This window comes from Pipra filicauda, unplaced genomic scaffold (genome assembly GCF_003945595.2).
Source record: "Pipra filicauda isolate LSUMZ 115617 unplaced genomic scaffold, ASM394559v2 scaffold26_size5592650_pilon, whole genome shotgun sequence".
Classification (NCBI taxonomy): Eukaryota; Metazoa; Chordata; class Aves; order Passeriformes; family Pipridae; genus Pipra; species Pipra filicauda.
Window position 1 is genome coordinate 2,927,872 of NW_024104387.1, and position 17,879 is coordinate 2,945,750.

The 17,879-nt window shown below is 34.5% G+C and overlaps 1 protein-coding gene across 1 annotated transcript in view; it reads right to left on the reverse strand.

Annotated features, from left to right (window-relative positions):
* Nucleotides 1-4,061: 4,061 nt before the first annotated feature.
* The window catches only part of PDE3B (phosphodiesterase 3B), an 85,679-nt gene continuing 71,861 nt past the window's right edge, over nucleotides 4,062-17,879 (reverse strand). Inside the window, exons 5-16 of the mRNA XM_027737652.2 lie at nucleotides 17,699-17,805; nucleotides 17,292-17,502; nucleotides 16,681-16,754; nucleotides 16,059-16,162; nucleotides 15,161-15,295; nucleotides 12,940-13,051; nucleotides 12,066-12,179; nucleotides 9,788-9,987; nucleotides 7,762-7,965; nucleotides 7,183-7,344; nucleotides 5,403-5,652; nucleotides 4,062-5,062 (exon numbers count right to left, since the gene is read on the reverse strand). Of these exons, the coding sequence (XP_027593453.1) occupies nucleotides 4,836-5,062; nucleotides 5,403-5,652; nucleotides 7,183-7,344; nucleotides 7,762-7,965; nucleotides 9,788-9,987; nucleotides 12,066-12,179; nucleotides 12,940-13,051; nucleotides 15,161-15,295; nucleotides 16,059-16,162; nucleotides 16,681-16,754; nucleotides 17,292-17,502; nucleotides 17,699-17,805 (1,900 nt within the window). The 3' untranslated portion in view covers nucleotides 4,062-4,835. The remainder of the gene's footprint in view (nucleotides 5,063-5,402; nucleotides 5,653-7,182; nucleotides 7,345-7,761; nucleotides 7,966-9,787; nucleotides 9,988-12,065; nucleotides 12,180-12,939; nucleotides 13,052-15,160; nucleotides 15,296-16,058; nucleotides 16,163-16,680; nucleotides 16,755-17,291; nucleotides 17,503-17,698; nucleotides 17,806-17,879) is intronic.

Sequence of the window (17,879 nt, forward strand, 5' to 3'; positions counted from 1 at the left end):
CAGCAGAACCTACCACAGACACCAGTTGCTATCACCTGTGATCCCTTGAAGCACAGAAATCAAAAGATGACTCACGGCCTGCAGATTCAAAAAAAAAACCCCTTCCGGTCCAACATTTCTATTCATGTTGTGTCCTTTTTAAAGGGTGTCTGTAGTGTCACACAGAACCAAGTAAGCATTAATCGCTCGCATACTTCAAGCATTCATTGTTCTGAGTGTATCACAGTAGCATTTAAATTCAGATTATTTCTGGACAGATGTTTCAGAATCAAAGGAAAACAGTTTCTTCTTTACTGGAACCACCTTCTACAGCTTAATGCTATTAACAAAATGAGCAACTGCTGGTTACTCTGTTTTTTTTGTAGGGTTTTAGAATATTGAAGATATCGGAAATGAGACTAACCAAGTCTAAGCCAGAAATGTCTTTGAGAAATGACAGTAACAAATGGACAACAAAATCATTGAGATTCTTAATTTAAGAGTTCTGTATCTATTAGTTGGATTCATAAGGATACAGGGGATGTACACTATGCCAGGAGAGTCACTGCCAACTAGAAACTCAAGTGCAATGGAATGTTTATCCTATAGCAGCTTAGTCCATCAGCTTTCTTTCCTCTGAAAGATGTTATTCATTTGCATTTAGCAGAGGGCAAATACACTCACTGCTTATGGCCTTATTAAATTAAGACCAGATAGGGAGCAGTTAACAGTTGTGTTCTTTTGACAGTTTTATCTCTGAGAATCTACAGTATATTTTTTATAGCAAGTTAAAAGCTTACTTCAGAAGATATTAAAAGGAAAGTTCTTCATTGCAAAAATGAAAGCAACTCATTACCTCATTTACCTTAACATTGACATGAACGAAGCAGCATGTTGTGCAGAACACAATTCTGAAGAAAACTGGAGGAAAAAAAGCAAAATAAATACTGTCTTGATCATACTTTTTGTACCTCATTTAATCAACTTCCTACATTTATTTTCTCTCATCTAGTCTTTATTGGCCACAGAAAAATCAATTTTCTAAAACTTGCACCACTACTTAAGTTCTGATAATTCTATCATTGTTCTCATTACTATTTTCATTTAATTTTTAACAATCCAAGTATTCTAACTTGCCAAGGATATCCTGTTTCCATACTATTTTGAATATGAACTGGCTTGAGACAATAAATAGCATCTCTCATCACAATTTCTTTTGTATATTTGTGTGTCTATATCATCCTTACATCCTCTTCTTCTCATGCTCTAAGCAAATTCCATCCTTTTGCTCCAAAACATGCCTCTGAGACTGAGATTCCTAATCTCACACTCAGCAGCGTATGAAACACTTCTCAAAAGTATTTTGGACAAATGGGAAAGTTCTGCCATGTGAATGTTAGCCCCACACAGAATCACAGACTGGGTCAGGTTGGAAGGGACCACAGTGAGTCATCTGGTCCAACCTCCTTGCTCAAGCAGGGTCATCCTAGAGCACATGGCACAGGACTGAATCCAGATGAGGATTCAATTCTCCAGTGAGGGAGACTCCAACCTCTCTGAGCAATAACACGCACTGGATTACCTCAAATTCTGTGCCTGCTTTCAGAGGATCCAGAAGCCCAGCCTCGACTACACCTGCCTAGGAGGAAGCACGAAAGCTAAAAGCAAGTTCTTGAATTCTGCTGACTCCTTTTGCTGATTCACCTGCCACGGTTGTGGTTAAAACTGAATGCAAGAAGTACAAAGAAACAGTTCTATGCGCAAAGCAAAGCAGGTGTTACACAAACTTGGTTAGTTTGAACTTACCTTAAGTAATGTTACACAATTCCTTTCATTTTGAACCTTAGACTCACCGTTTAACTTTGTCATGGAGGAAGAACTCATGGGAAGAGGATCCAGGTAATTCATTTTGATGGTTTAGTACCTCCATAATATCCAGAGGTCTCCAGAAACACAAGGAGAATTTTGTCCTTATCGAAAACTTTGTAGTCTAGTTCTGTATGCACTGTATGCATGGGAGCAAGTAATCTGACATACATTGTAAAAGAAAGCAATGGGGAGATGGGAGACTCAACTTAAACCTGAAAATATTATGCATAAAACGTGTATCTGCTGCATCAACATAACTTCAGTGTAGGCTAATTTGGTCCACTTCTTGAACAAAGAAAAAGCAATGTTTCATTAGTAAGTGTTTAAAGTGTGTTCTTCAGTGTGTTCTTCGTTACCGTGAATTGAAGTGTGATCACAGATTTCATTTGGTTGCAATTTCTCAGTGGGTTCCTACCAGAATAAGAGTAGGAACTTACATGGAGATGTTCTTTTCGACGACAGCTCAGTCAACATTCAAACACCCTTCGATTACCATTTTCGAAAGATTAAGACACCTTTAGTTAAAGTTACGTCCACTTCTGCAAACATGCCCTGAACCAACCTTTGCTGACATTTGTACATTCTTTTCCCCTTCCTCTTAGAGTAATAATTAGTCCCACACTATGCACACATAAATAACAGACATTTTAAGGTGAATTTTGGATACATTCATAATTAAAAATATCTTTGAATCAAGCTTATGTAACTTGAAAATATCTAATTGGAAAAGCACTGAGGTTTGCTACTTCTTACTGAATTTTAAAATTGCTTCAGTATTTCTACAGAATTTAGGGGAAATCTGAGATAAAGTTGCTGGGAAAGGTTTCACAAGATACAAATGCTACCAGTGCTTTAGTAAAAAATAAAGTGTTATGTTTACCTTCTTATTATTTTGTTATTTTTTTAATAATAATTTTTAAAGGGAAACTAAAACTGGAAACCTATCATGTCAAATAATAGAATAGTGACTTTAGACAAACTAATTTGTATCATGTTTTTAGGTAAAACAAGATGATACTAAATGGTATTAAAATGATATTTTAATACCACTAGATATTTTTACCACTAGATGGTATTAAAATGATATTTTATATCTACAAGCACACAGGCTAAAAGCAAAATGCTGAGAATACAGCATACTGAAAGAAGTAGAGTTTCTGTAGTCTTCACATTATCTGTTAGGAAAATATATGACCAAGAGACATACAACTGTATGATCAATAAGTGCCAGCTTCAATAGTGCAATATTTTATTAATGACAGAAATATCTGTTTTTAACACTGCTCATGTTACAAAAAAAAAAAAATGCAGTGATAGTAATAATGGCAGTAAAGGGGGATTTTGCACTGAAGATATAAAATAGCAAAGCATGTTTCAGTGGTCTTTTAAGTGGATCAACAAAAAGCTTATTAGTGAAAAATGAAAAAAAAACCTTTCATTGATTTAAACTGGCCAATCAAAGAGCAGAATAAAAATTTGTGTAAAATAGTGTAATACAATGTACTCAAGGTTATCTTAGAAATGTTACCTTTTTTTTTCAAGTCAACTGATGTAAATGTAAACACAAATTGCTAAGATACATTTAGCAATGGCACACACGTGCATTTGATTTTTATTGAATTCAACTACACAGCATATAAATGTTTAGTACTAAAAGGTGCACTTTTAAAACTAGGTTTATTTGTGGCTTGCTTACTTACTTATAGCCTAAATTTATGCCTTCTTTTGTTTGTTTGTTTTCAAATTAGACCTACAATGGTAGTGTTCCTAATAATACATTTGTGTGGAATGTCTAAGTTTCCTATTTTAAAACTCAACAATCTAAAATGTAAAACAGTACCGAGTTGTTTTCAAAACTTTACACAAAATTTTCACATTCTGGTTTCCATATGTGTATTTCAGGATGTACATCAAATTTGAAGGGGATATAAGCTGTGTCTGTGATGGAAGAAAAGATGTGGGGCAAATTAAAATAGCCATTTTGAAACAGTAGTTAATGTCTTTTTTTTTTTTTTAAAAACCCTCTTTAATTCTCCTAAAGCTTTACATACAAAGAATAAATGAGATACGATCTTATTTCCTTAAAATTTAATATTGGAAATCGGTGCAAGATAAAAATCTATGATGTAGTTGACTTGTTTTTAAACGTGAACCTGAGTAAGGGCAGGAAAAATAACATGACTTCTGACTAAAAGAATAAAATTCCTTCATAATTTAAGTAGCGGAACAGGTTTTTAATGTTCTACCACAAAACAGCAAGGCAACAGATGATAATGGCCTTGTATTCAATGAATTATCATGAACATCCACTGCAAACCTGAATATTTTCTGCAAAAATAAAACATCAGATTATGCACAATAATAAAAAGCATCAGAAATAGATGCACCTGGATCTTCTTTTCTTATTTTAAACCACAAATATCAGAATTCAGCATTTATGTCACAGTCCTTGAACAGTTGCTCTGAGATGACTACATTAAGCACACTACTGCACTAAGTAGACACCCCACAACAGGCTTGCACTGCAACAGTAACATAGTTTTCATATAGGCACAGACCTTTTCTCATTCATGTTCAAAAACAACATGAAATAAGCAACTCAAGACAATATTACGATTCATCCTGCGTTTCCTGGTTAGCGAAAAGTTCTTGCCACTTTGGTAATTGAAGTCACTGAATGTTTTTAAAAACTGCAGGTACCTCAGGGAAAAGAAGAGTTCCATATTCAGCAAGGCAGCATTATATCAGGATATTTTATACCAACTAAGGCATAAAGAACTTTGCATCAGGGTATACAATATTCAATCTCTGAATAAAGTTTCATATTCTGTGTGGCGAAAGTGCATAGGAGTGGGATTCCACTAGAGTAAAAAGAATCCTCTCACAGTATTAAGGCCTTTCAATTTTATGCAAACTGTGTCAGGCTAAAGTCAGCACAGTGGAAAAAAATGTAGGCTGTCATCATACTGGACACCACTGGAGTTTTCTTAGCACGTCTTGTCTTCTCCTAGTTGTCGTTCATCATCTTCATCAGCTTCCTCAATAACCTGAATTTCGTCTGCTTGAGGTAAAGATGAGATTTCAGTCAGCAGTTTAGCTCCTTCGGTTTTGGTTTTTTCTTCCTCTTCAATGACTTTCTTCCATATTTTGTGATTTTCACTGAGATGGTGTATTAGCTGGCAAAATATTCGTCTACCTTTTTTTCTTTGAACTTCTGCAAAATTATAAGCATATTTGATTGTTTGACATTCAAAGCAATTGTATTTTACACATAGAAAACCAAAGGCACATTGCAGAAGAGATGTAAGTTTGAACAAGACATATGAATGCTTATTATGAGTATTTAAATAGTGGCATGGCAAAGGACATCAATGAGTTTCTGTTTCAAGTTGCAAGTCTTCTGGTAGTAACAAAAATTTTATTGAAAGAGTAAAATTTATGAAGCAGCATAATAGAAAAAACCTACAAAATTTGCACTACTCAGTTTCAACTGTCATTGCTGATCTGAATCTATTAAATGACAACTATGCACGAATTGAAATACAGAAACTTACTTAAAATAAGATCATCTTCCATTTCTTCATCATCGCTCTCTAACTGTGCACCATCATCATCTTCAGTACTTTCTGCATCCTCCTCCTCTTCATCAACCCACTGCCCTGGAAGCAACCCTGCTGCATTGTAGGAGTTACAAAGGGGACCAACTATGTGAGTGATGAAAGATTCTTGCAGTTTAGCAAGCTGTGGAGAAGAACGATCCATGAAGGGGCTTATAGGTAATCCAAGACTTGCTTCCTCATCACCCTGAAAAAGAAGTGAAAAAAATTATCAGAATTTCTCACAAAATTAACTTTAAATTTTTGTTTTAAAAATTACTTTTAAGGAACCAAGGAACTACAGTCTACAGCTTCCTTATAAGGGGAAGAGGAGGGCAGGCACTGATCTCTTCTCTCTGGTGGCCAGTGATGGGATCTGAGGAAACAGCGTGGAGTCAGGGGAGGTTTAGGTTGGATATTAGAAAAAGTTTCTTCACCCGGGGGCTGTTTGGACACTGAAACAGGCTCCCCAGAGAAGTGGTCACAGCACCAAGCCTGACAGAATTCAAAAAGCATTTGGATGATACTCTCAGGCACATGATGTGATTCTTGGGGATGATCCTGTGCAGGGCCAGGAATTGGACTTGGTGATCCTTGTGGTCCCTTCCAACTCAGGATATTCTACAATTCCCTGAACCCCTGAACATGGATTGTATCTTTTTACTGGAGGAAATAACAGTACAGACTAAGTGAATAAAAATGTAATTAGGTCAATTTAAAATAAAGACATATTATGGCTGAGATTTGCATAGTCCGTAATATTTCTTTGCTGTGAGATATCCTTGTGCCTGTTATTCCTCTGCATTTACAGGGCAGCTTTCTTCCCGTTTTATAAACTGGAGAAGAAAAAAAATTGAACAGTTGTTCATAGAAAAATCTGAGTTATAATCATCTATTTCAGCACTTCCATGGACCTGATAGTTTTATAAGAAAAAGTTTGTTTCATAAACGAGCAACTTAGAATACTAAACTCTTACAGTAAGTGTAAACACTTCAGATTATTATTGCTATTACCTAAATTTCCAAAGGACTTTTTTGTTTACTTTTATCTTCCTAGTTTGAAAAAATATTTTTCAGTCCCTGATTGTTGCCTCATAAATAGTTAGCTCCTCAGGAAGGTGACTAGAGAAAAATAACAGAGAATGTAGAATATATTTTGAGGGACTTATAGAAGTTGTTAATATAAAAATAGGCAGCAAATTTTCAGACTTTTTCCACTTAATCTTGATAGGATTACTTATCAAAGTTCCTTTTTAAAATTGTTATACACATTTTAATACTGCTAGTTACTCATGTATATTCTTAATATTTCATTTTCAAAGTTTTGAAATATCCTCTGTCTTTGCATTAAGAGTTAGTTGAATATACATTTCCAGTCTTGTGCATTTTGTACATATTCTCTGACCTGGAAACGTATCTGTGAATTTTACTTCCCACAGAGGAAGAATTAATTTTGGTCTATCAGCATTATGCTATGGAAAGAACCCCTCCCCTCCAAAGCAACCCCTAATATCTGAAAAAGGGACGACATTGGCCAGGAACTTGCTTTGTAACACAGTTAATAGAAACTGAAAGATTATGTACGTAAGCTACCTATGAAAAATAAAATTTTTACTATTCCGAATGAGAAGATGGAAATATCTTACCTGAAGATTTAACACAAGAAATTATGCTTAATTTAGTTAAACCATTGGTAAAGCAAAGAATCATTAGAGTGGATTACCCTTTCCACACCCACCTGTTCATAAAATTCATTAACGATGCCTTCTGTCCACTTCAGATGCAGCTCTCTAATTTTGGCTGGGCCATTAATATCTGCCAGTTTGATGCATATTTGACAGGCCAGTAGTCGATCGTTTTCATTGCTCCATTCTATACCATTACTGTTGAGATCATTGACCTGGATTAAGCACATACATTTTTAAAAATTAAATTAAAACTATTCATCAGTGGGTTTGGTTTTGGTTTCTTTCAGGTTTTGTACAACAGAGACTTTCAATAGTTTTTCTGTATCACTTTTTGTCTTATATAGGAAAAGAAAAAAAAGGTTCTTTATTATCTCTCAGAAGATGGAAGTGTGAGACATGATTGAGGTCTCCTGCAAGCCCCTATGTCACACCTGCTAGGTTTATTAGGCAATCTACAAACAATCTACAATTGACTTGTACAAAGGAAATACTCTATTTGCATTTTAATAACTTAAATTCAAATATTATATAACTTAAATGCAAGTTATTAAAGCTAACAACTACCAAGAAGCAATGATAACATGAGTATATCAGGACCAGATCAGTGCAGATGCTAAAATGTAACAAACCTTGGCATTAAATTCTGCAAGGAAATCAAAATGCTTCTTTAGATCTGTGGCAAGGATTGCTTCAATCACTAAGAATCGAAAACGCTTGAATTCTACATGATCAAGATTTGATAAAAAGTTGTATTCTGGTCGTGATAAGAAAAGATTCCAGGCAGAAGCAGCGTGGTGATTTTCTAAGACTGATCTGTCATTGTAGAGAACAGCCTACAGAAAAACAAACAAACAAACAAAAAAACCAGAGGATCGTAAATGACAAAGTCAAGTTTTAAAGTTATAATTAAATATTTTGAAGTTTAAGGGCTAGTTAGAAACATGTCTTAGGTAAAACAAAACAAAAAAAAATTGGAAATTACGTTTTACCTTCTAATTTTAGGGTTAAAGTAACACAAAACTGGCAGATGAGGGAAAAAAATCAAACCAAACAGTTACCAAAGTTTTTTCCTTCTTTACAAGCCCTCAACAATATCTTGGTGCCAGCTACATTCAGACTGTAGGCACGCATATACAAACCACTTAAAATGTAGACTTTGGAATGTGCGTATGGGGACCAAAGAAAGATCTAAGCATATCCCTTTAATTGCTCTTAATTCCAGTCTTCTTTCAAAAAAAACCCAAAAAAAACCCCAAACCACAAAAGCTAACAAACAACCAAACAAAAAAAAAGAACTCCAAAGCATATAAGAACTGTTGTTAATCGGAAATGGTTATCACTAGTTTTCAAAGTGCTATGTTTAATACTGATGCATACATTTTAACTGTAAATGAGTTAACTAAAATATTAAAACAGTAATAGATTTTACTCACAACTTCCATGTTTATATGAAACAGCCTAGAAATTAATTAGTTGAATATAAATTAGATAGAACCTAAAAAAGTCTTTGAAAAACTTCAGAAAGCATGAACAAAATGAATGTTTATATCTTTGAAAACTGAAGATGAATGTCTGTGTTGTTTATTTTTGTTCTTCGTTGTATACTGTTTTCTGCAGAAATACTTAACTACCAATATCCTAAACTCTTTTTGCATAAGAAATTACTAAAAACTTACTGAAAATTACATTTTAAAGTCTCTATCTGCTGACAAGTCATATCAGTTTCTGATTTAGTGTTGTTGATGTTGTGGTTAGACCCTTAAATATTCCACCCTTAAGATAAAAATATGTCACCATGCAGCTTAGGCATCTTTTTCTCAGTGCTCTTCGTTCCAATTCTTCCCTGCCCTACCCCGATTTTCTATTTGCTGTTTCATTCAGCTTTATTCTCCTTTAGCTCTTCTTGTCTTTGCCTTTTAGACCCTGAAGTGCATAGCATCTCCTTCCTCAGGTTGCTCAGAGTCCCATCCAACCTGGCCTTGAACACTGCCAGGGATGGCACAACCTGTTCCAATGCCTCACCACTCTCACAGTGAAGAACTTCCTCCCAGTATCAAGTCTAAACCCAATGTCAGTTTGAAGCCATTCCCCCTTGTCCTGCCACTACATGCTCTTTTAAATAATCCTTCTCCATCTTTCTTGTAGGCCCCTTCAGGTACTGGAAGGCCACAATTAGGTCACCCCAGAGCCTTCTCTTCTCTAGGCTGAAAAATCCCAATTCTCTTATTAGGTGCTGCAGTTAATTGGATTATTAGAGGAACCTAAGTTTTCACAGTAATTGCAGGTAACATTAGATTTCAGAGGACTCCCAAAATGTACAATATCCATGAATTAGCTGCTGAGACAGTGCTAGGGCCAGCTCTCTATGAAATAATCCCCTACTCAAACCTGCATTGATTTATGTCATTATTTTCAATTTAGTAAATTGGAAATTGTTTTTACATGCATACACAACCAATAGGTACAAAACACATCAGAATTTATCAGGGAAGAAAAATAAAAACATTACACAAGTACAGTTCAAATTAATTTCTCAATTTCTTGAACTGGGCAAATGATCCTAAACAGGCTACAGTAGGCATATAGAAGAGAAAAATTTTCTTTATTCTCATTTCAGACACAGTCAAATAATTTTCTGGTTAAAGAATGTCTTACCTGAGGTGCATTTGTGGCCACTAGAAAAGCATTTGTACGACCAGGATGATCATAATCGTGCATGGCAGCTGCTACATATAAAGCCATCAATTCCAAAGCAGGAATGTTTGATGCCAAACAACCATAACTGTCATCAGCAATAGGACAACTTTTTGAAGAAATATAGCTGACTTGAGCAGGGGCAATACCACTGGTTTCCTCTAAAAAAAATTGAAAGTACAAAAATAAAATATTTTTTAGAACAGTATTTCATTTGTAATACATTTTAAATTACTCAACCAGACACTTTTGCGAACATAGTATGGTTATCCTTGTAATTAAGGAGCTGAATAATTGGCAGAGAAAGACTCATACTTTAAAAAAGAAAAAGTTTTACTATTGTTTATAGATAAACCAACACTTTTGAAGAAAAGTTGCAAGAGATTTGCCTTGGTCCTCAAAACTGTGCAGTGCCATAGAAGTCATGAGAGGAAGCCACTTCTTTTTCAGCTACACTTGTGCTGCAGAAAAAGCTGTTTCAGAGAAATGTTCCAGCAAGCACAAAAGGCAATCTAGTGGAACAAGGGACACTGGTCCTCTAGGCCATGTCTCTTGACTGCAGTACAGTTGTCATTTAGATTAGAAAACAACAATAACAATCCAAGACTTTCATTATTCAAATGCACTTGTAGGTACTTGTTCCATGGAAGGGAAAGAAGAGAAGGTGTAAAAACTAGCAGAAGTGTACATCGCAAAGTCCAAACTACAGATACTGGAAAATCCACATGGGTACCTATGGTTACACATTACTGTCAGGGTCATACCTTCCCCTTATTGTTTTGCTGCTAAAGAGCTCCAGCTGTCAGGCACACCTGGAATTTCATTGCCTCCTTAAAATGACAGCACTAACAGAGCATTCTACAGTTTGCCTCCAACCAAGGAAACATCAAACAGCATCTCCCTTAGTATTTCTATAATTTGCCCATATCTTGAACTTGCAGGCCTACAGGAAAAGCTTGGGGGACAGCAAAAACTACTGCAAAAGGAACTAAGGGCATTAAGCTAAAAATATTTGCACAATAAGAGATTCAAAGTTTCTCATTTACAAAGTCACTACTTTAAAAAAAAAAAGAAAGAAAAAAAGAAAAAATCCAGTAGCTCTTATTTCATCAGCACAAAATAAAAAGGGAACACTTTTGCATTAATAGAATAAGCAAGGATTAAAAATCCTAGTAACAATTAGACTGGAAGAGTTTCAAAGCAATAAGACTATAATTTCTTATTCTAATTTTACTTTTTTTGTAAAAGAGAGCAAAAGGATTTTTGCCACTTTACTTTCTTCCAGTCAAATGTCCAGTCCCAACACATTTAACACTTAGAAAAGGCAATAGGGTGCAATCAGTGGATATGGACAACCTGGGAAAAAAGAAAGGTGACTGCAGAAGGGCTAATTAGTAAGGGAGAAATAACATATTCTGTACAGTTCACAATTTACTTCTTAAAATTCCAGCCCTTTAAAAGCCGTGACTTGCATCTTGTCTCTTTTTACTGCACATATAAAACAGAGTGTGCCTGATTTCCTCATTTCATTTTTCTGAAATAGAAACCATTTACTATTAAAGTCTATGTTTAAAATAGTTTACTTACAGGATACATTTCAGTAAAAGCTACAAATTTATATTTAAAAGTTAGTTCCATGAAGTCAGAGACAACACAAAAGCAAGGTTCATTGGAAGTAACTTCACACAAGATCTGAATTTGGAGTCTTTATTTCTCTTTCAAGGATGCTTTTATGCAGTTATTGTTAGGATAGCCATGTAATGCCTGAAAGTCTGCATGTGATACCTAATACAGAATTCAAAAATAGTCATTTTTACAATAAAGCCATTAAGGAGAACTTCAATTAAGTTAAATACTTTGGTATCTTTTCTTTGGTCTATTTAACTTTCCAATAAAGTTAAGAAATATTAGTCTGATATATTTCAAATGCTAAAAATACCCTAACTGTGGCAGAGTACAGAGGTTTCATTCAACACAGAAAATTTATTAAGTGAACCAGTACTCTTGGCTAACAAACTAACCATTATTCATCTAATAATTTTTCTGAAAGTCAACTGCATGATATTTCTGAACGGTGTGTGCTAACTTTGTGATTTTTCTACAGCCTTATATTAAAATACAAAAAAAAAAATTAGTGATAAGAATAATTATTTTCTTCCAGAGTAATTTGGTTTACCTATTATAGTTTCACTGAAACATTCTCCAGCAAAACAGAAAAATAACCTAGGTGAATACATACCCATTTCATTTTCCATTATATGCTCATTGTGAATTTGCTGAAATCCAGGAATGGGCCGTGTTGTCAGATACCACACTGCATGGAGAACATCCGTGGCATGTATACGGTTGTGATCTGAAAATTATCAAGATATAATAAAAACATTATGTGAAATATAATCAAAAGGAAGAAAAAAAATCTAATGTACCAAATGCATGTGAGATTTTAATATAAATTAAATATAAAGGAAAATTTGAATTGAAATCGTTAGTAGAGGCTCTATGTATCACCAAACAATTTTAGGAAGCGAGTTAGATAAACATCAAACATTGTCTATGCACACCTTATCCTACCTAGGAGTCAGGAAGGGATTAAGTGACCTTTTAAATCAATGTGGTAAGTCACTGGAGTGGCTGACAAGCTGATACCTACAAGCACCTGAGCTGGACAAACATCCACGACATGAGGGAGTGGGAGGGTGTGCAGGGCAAGTGTGTTTTTTGCTTTGTTTTCCAATAAATTTGGCTGCCCTAGACAGCAAGATGGATAATTACCATCAAAATTCTCTATTTTCTTATTATTTTACTAAGGAATTAACCCAAATTTCTGTTAAATCAACAAATATTCTCCCAGTAAATTCAGTGTGTTTGATTCAACTACTCAGTCAGATTCTTTAAGATTATTTTCAACCATCATATTAACAAATTCAGTTTTAGAGTCCACCCATTTTGTCCTGCAGTTCATTCAATCAGTTCTAAATTCTGTCAAGTGTATTCATTAAAAATGTACTAAGCTCAGACACTGACTACTTCTGTATTAAACATTAAACAAATACACACAGTAAAGGAAATACACTGATATATACAAAACCCAAATGTAGTTGGATAGTACTTACAGGGAATATCTCTGTAGCCATTTTCTAGTGCACGGAAGTAATTCATGAATTCTTGAGATGGAATTTTGAAAATTTCAAACAAGCCAGTGTCTTGAAACAAGGTATAAGTTACCTAAATACATATTAAAATTAAGTTTAGTCTGAAAAACATACCTATGCATATTCTGCTTTTTTAACTTTAAAAATATTAATGTTTTAAAATTTTTCTTGCCAACAGAGATGGAAATGACTGAAATTCCACTACAGATTATTGGAATGCTACTGTCATAAAGATATATTTAATTATTTTTTTAGCACAAAAATGTGGATTTTTATTATCCTCTCAATACAGAATAATAATAAAAGCTTTTATTTCCTAACTGATAAATTTATGCACAACTGATTATTTTTAATATTTCTCAAATTTTTTTGTCAGGTAAGTAACTCATGCTTTTTTCCGTTACTGACCTAAAACGAAGAAATCTATTTTCTGACTTATTATTCAAAAATTCAAATTACTTAACTGTGGCAGCAGTCATCACTCTTAAAAAACCCAAAACAAACAAACAAACAAATCAACAAAACCACATCTCAACATTGTGTTTGGTTTTGACACTTCTGGATGTTTTTAACAAAAGTAGTTGGTAAAAGAAAAAATATTTCAAAAACGTACTAAGAACATCCATATATGTATATAAACCATATATTATGGTTTACATATAGAACTTAGCGAACCACCTGATCTCCCCACAAGGCTGCAAATATTAAGAAAACATTTTAAAACAAGTGACTGCTGCTCATTTTTACAACTTTTGTCCCAGACACACGAGACAAACAGAGGTTCCGAAGTGTGGGAGGTGCTCAAAGGAACGGGAGAGCAAAATGAGGGGACATCACTCCTTCCACCAGTTCCAACCATTCCCCTTTCACAGACCCAATCTCAGAACCTTAAAGTAGATGGTAAAATTCAGTTTTTAATTGTCTGTTAAGTAAGACTTGCCTCAGATGCTTGCAGCACAACAGGCAAAAGGACTAGGATGGGAGAGGGAGGAGGAGAAATCATACACATACACACAATATCAAGGAGAAGTGATACACAGATCCTGGTAGAGTCAAAACCTGTACACTAAAGTACTTAGAGGTTTCAACTATCCCCTAGACTGCACAAAAATGGAATGCAAGCCAATGGGGATCACAGAGTACTAGCATCCTGCTGTAAAACCACCACTCAAAAGTGGATTGTGGCATTCTAGTCTGCACCTTAACACTTGAACTAAGTCAGGTGACAAAGGACCTGAAAACATTTGATCAAACAAGGCTAACTGAAGATTCAAAACAATACCCAGAATATTGTGCGCTATGAAAGAAAATACAGTGTCTAATGACAAAAATGAAATTATCCCCATTGTTTTTTCCTGACTTCAGCACAGGTGCAGGCTTGTGGTTCCAACTGTACCAAAGTGTCTCTAACTTGTTTCCTTCCAGCTGCTTATTCCTAACACTGATCTTGAACAAAAATTACATGCATTCTACTCCAGGGTAGAAAACTAAGATACTGTCAATGGAAATATTTTGTAGGCAGATCAGAAGTAAATCCAGCTCTACTATAGCTCCATGGTTGCTAATCCACTATAAAGAAAGAGAGAGAAGCTTCCAGGTGACACTGATAAATGAGAGAAGCTGGGAAAGAGCAAACAGGATCATACTTTGCCAGTAGATTGGCTTCAGCACAACATGAAACTGCACGAAAGAGCTTAGTAGTAAGTCAGAAAGAGATAAAAGGGATACTACATGCAGAAAGTAGCATGGAAAAAAAATCCCATTGTTTGTAGGATCAAGAGGCAAAAGACTGCCTAAAAGATCACTTCTCTTCCCCCACAGGTGTAGCACTGGCAGAAATATTTTACTGAAATAAAGAAAAAAGAAATGGTTGACAAACAAGGTAGTAATTCTGAAAGCAGGAGACAATTTTTCACATGAAATGGCATATTATGACAAAACCTAGTCACTGTGAGTCTAACCTACTTTTACATTGAGAACAAAATTCAGAAAATTTGGAACAAGTTGTCTATAGACAAAACACTTTTTATGGTTTACAAGATGGAGCACACAAGAAATCATACTTCTACTTGTCAAGATAGCATTCATATATATGTTGACTGCAAAACATCTTCATGGTTTAAATAAAATATATAAACACAACAGCTTTACAAACTCTCCCTCATATAATAAGACAACAAACCTGGCTAAGGATCCTTCCGGACTGATCTCCCATTTCTTTTACAAGGTCAAAAATTTGGAAATTCCAGTTGCTCATCTTCTCCATTAGTGAATCATGGTCTAATAACATTGTTTCTAATGTATAACTCTGCTCCACCTGTATGAGATTAAGATACTTTATCGTCCCTAAAATAACAATGAAAACTAATTTATCAGTTGAGCTGGCAAAAAAAAGCCAGGAAAATGATAAAACTTTAGTGAACTTATTGAATGGTGCCGTAACTACAGCCATGATAAAATCATAAATCAATAGTACAAATAGCACAGTTAAGGGCTTGACTTTTCCCATATTGGGGCAGCAGATTCCAGCGTTTTCTGAGACTGTGTTAAATTTTCCTTCTTACTTCTTTTTAAACAAGATAAGTTAATAAAACAAAGCAAAAATATGCATAGGCTAACCAGATATTTACTGAGTTTTACCAGTTCATTATTTGAACAAGTTTTAAGAGACCTGATATATAAATCCAAAATTTTACTAAAGAATAAACCATTTGTATCCCTGTTTTTCCAATCAACTGCATTGTATCAACGTTCATTTGTAAGTCTTACTGGAACTTCTGAGAGAAAATACTAGTTGATCACTGTTTGAGAATACTCTCAACATTAAATATGCACAAATCAATTTTGATCAGTAAAAACTTCATACAATGACCAGCTTTCTTGTCATTTGCTAGTAAAATTTATGCAAGCTAGAAACAAATAATTGTTAAATAAGAATTTGAATTCCAACAATGCATCATTTCCCTTTAGAAATTACAATTTTAGCAATGCAAAGACCTCTTCACAACAAGTTAGAAATTATAAAGGAATACTGTATTGATAAAAGTTATTGCAAGCTTTTTTTGCAATTACATGCTTACAAGCAGATTATTTTGTGTTTGATCGATCATTTCCTTCCTTTCATCTTTTTTCTTGTCTGTATGGTGGAAAGATTCTTTTGAAACATTAGCACTTCCAATTTCACCTGAAAGAAAACACATAAATACTATATCAATAATTGTTTTGTGAATTACTACTGTCTAATAGTTTTTCAACTGATCATACAGATTATTCACAGAAATATAAGTAACAGCTTGTTCCTAAGCCATTTTATTTAAGAATTATACAACAAAAAAGTTGTAACGGGCAAAATGGATTAGACAAAACTTATCTGAAGATTGAGAAAAGCTAAAACTAACTTTTTATTTGCAAAAATTGGTTCAGTGATTAGTTTAGCTGAGTTGGCAGAGAACTTGTGTGATATATGGAGTACAGAATTATAAAGGTATGAGTGGAAGCCTGTTTTAAAAATCCTTACTATGAAGCAGGCAATATTTTATGTTATCTTGATCATTCTAAATCACAAAATAAAGTAAAATATATGCATATGAGTTAAAATATAGGAAAAATTTTACATAGAAATATAAAAATTTTAAGTTAACTGGCCTAGAAAAAAAAAAGGAGCAAGTTGATATCAAATATTTGTCTATTTTGAAATCCCACCTGATTTTCTGTCGCTGTGTTCTGCAGATTCTGGTTCTGGTGTTGGAACAGGCTTGAGTATCTGACGTCCACAGCTTACAGAATACATGAAAAATATTTACAACATTCAGTAATTTTCTTCTTTTGCTACTGATGTCTTCTACTGAAAAATATCTGCAGACTACTTTTCTTAAAAAGGCTTTTGAAGGTTCCTCCAAGTGACCTTAGTATTTTTTCCTAAATTTGGCACACAAAGATTTAGTCTGTGCTAAATAATCAACCATCACCTCCCCCGGACTCACCTGCATGCATTAATAAAGTAGAGCTCATTACTTAGAAAGTATACAGAAATACAGAATTCAATTCCCAAGTAAGAAGTCCTTCTTTTCTAAAAATCCATAGAATATTACTCTAAAATAACAGCTGTTACGAGGGATGGGCCATTTCAAATCAATGACATACACAGACCATTCTTTAGTTACCCCTGGATAATACAGTCACAGATTATTATGAGATCATGTGCCCTTTTTTCAAGCCCAGCAGATGCATAGGTGTTGCTATATTTTTTCATTTTAACTCTATTCTTTTCAACACACATGAAGTTACCAAGTATGTAACAGAGTTTACAGTACCTGCTACACATATAACCTACAGGTGTTTTAACTGGCTGCTGAAAATCTGGAGAGCTAGATGTGTATCCTGGAGGCTTATGTATATTAATGCTTGGTTTTGTAAGGAAATCAGCAGTATCAGGAAATTCTACAGGTGACCAGTTGCTGAAAGCCCCGCTGGAGACAGATCCATGACTGGGTGAACCCACAGGACTCAGACCAGGCGAAGCACCTTCCAAAACAAACATTACGTGGGGTTCAGGTCACAGTAAAAACGTCTGTTTACAAAGACTAGATTTAAACAACATGAACACGCTGATATTATTTTAGGACTACCTTTACATGAAAAAAAACCCAGCTGTAATACATGATGTACTAACTACTGTCTTGTGCCATGTCACTAAGCTGCATAAATTGCATGATCTTACCTGCTCGTCTGGGACCCATATAATGAGTCAATGTCATAGAAGATGATCTTTGCTTTGGTATTGTCAGCAAGTTTGCACCAAAAGACCCACTTGAATGAGATCCTTGGCTGAAAAGAAAACAGTAAGAATTATTTTTTTACTTTCCTAGTTTTTCTTCCATTTTTATTAAATAAAATGCTTT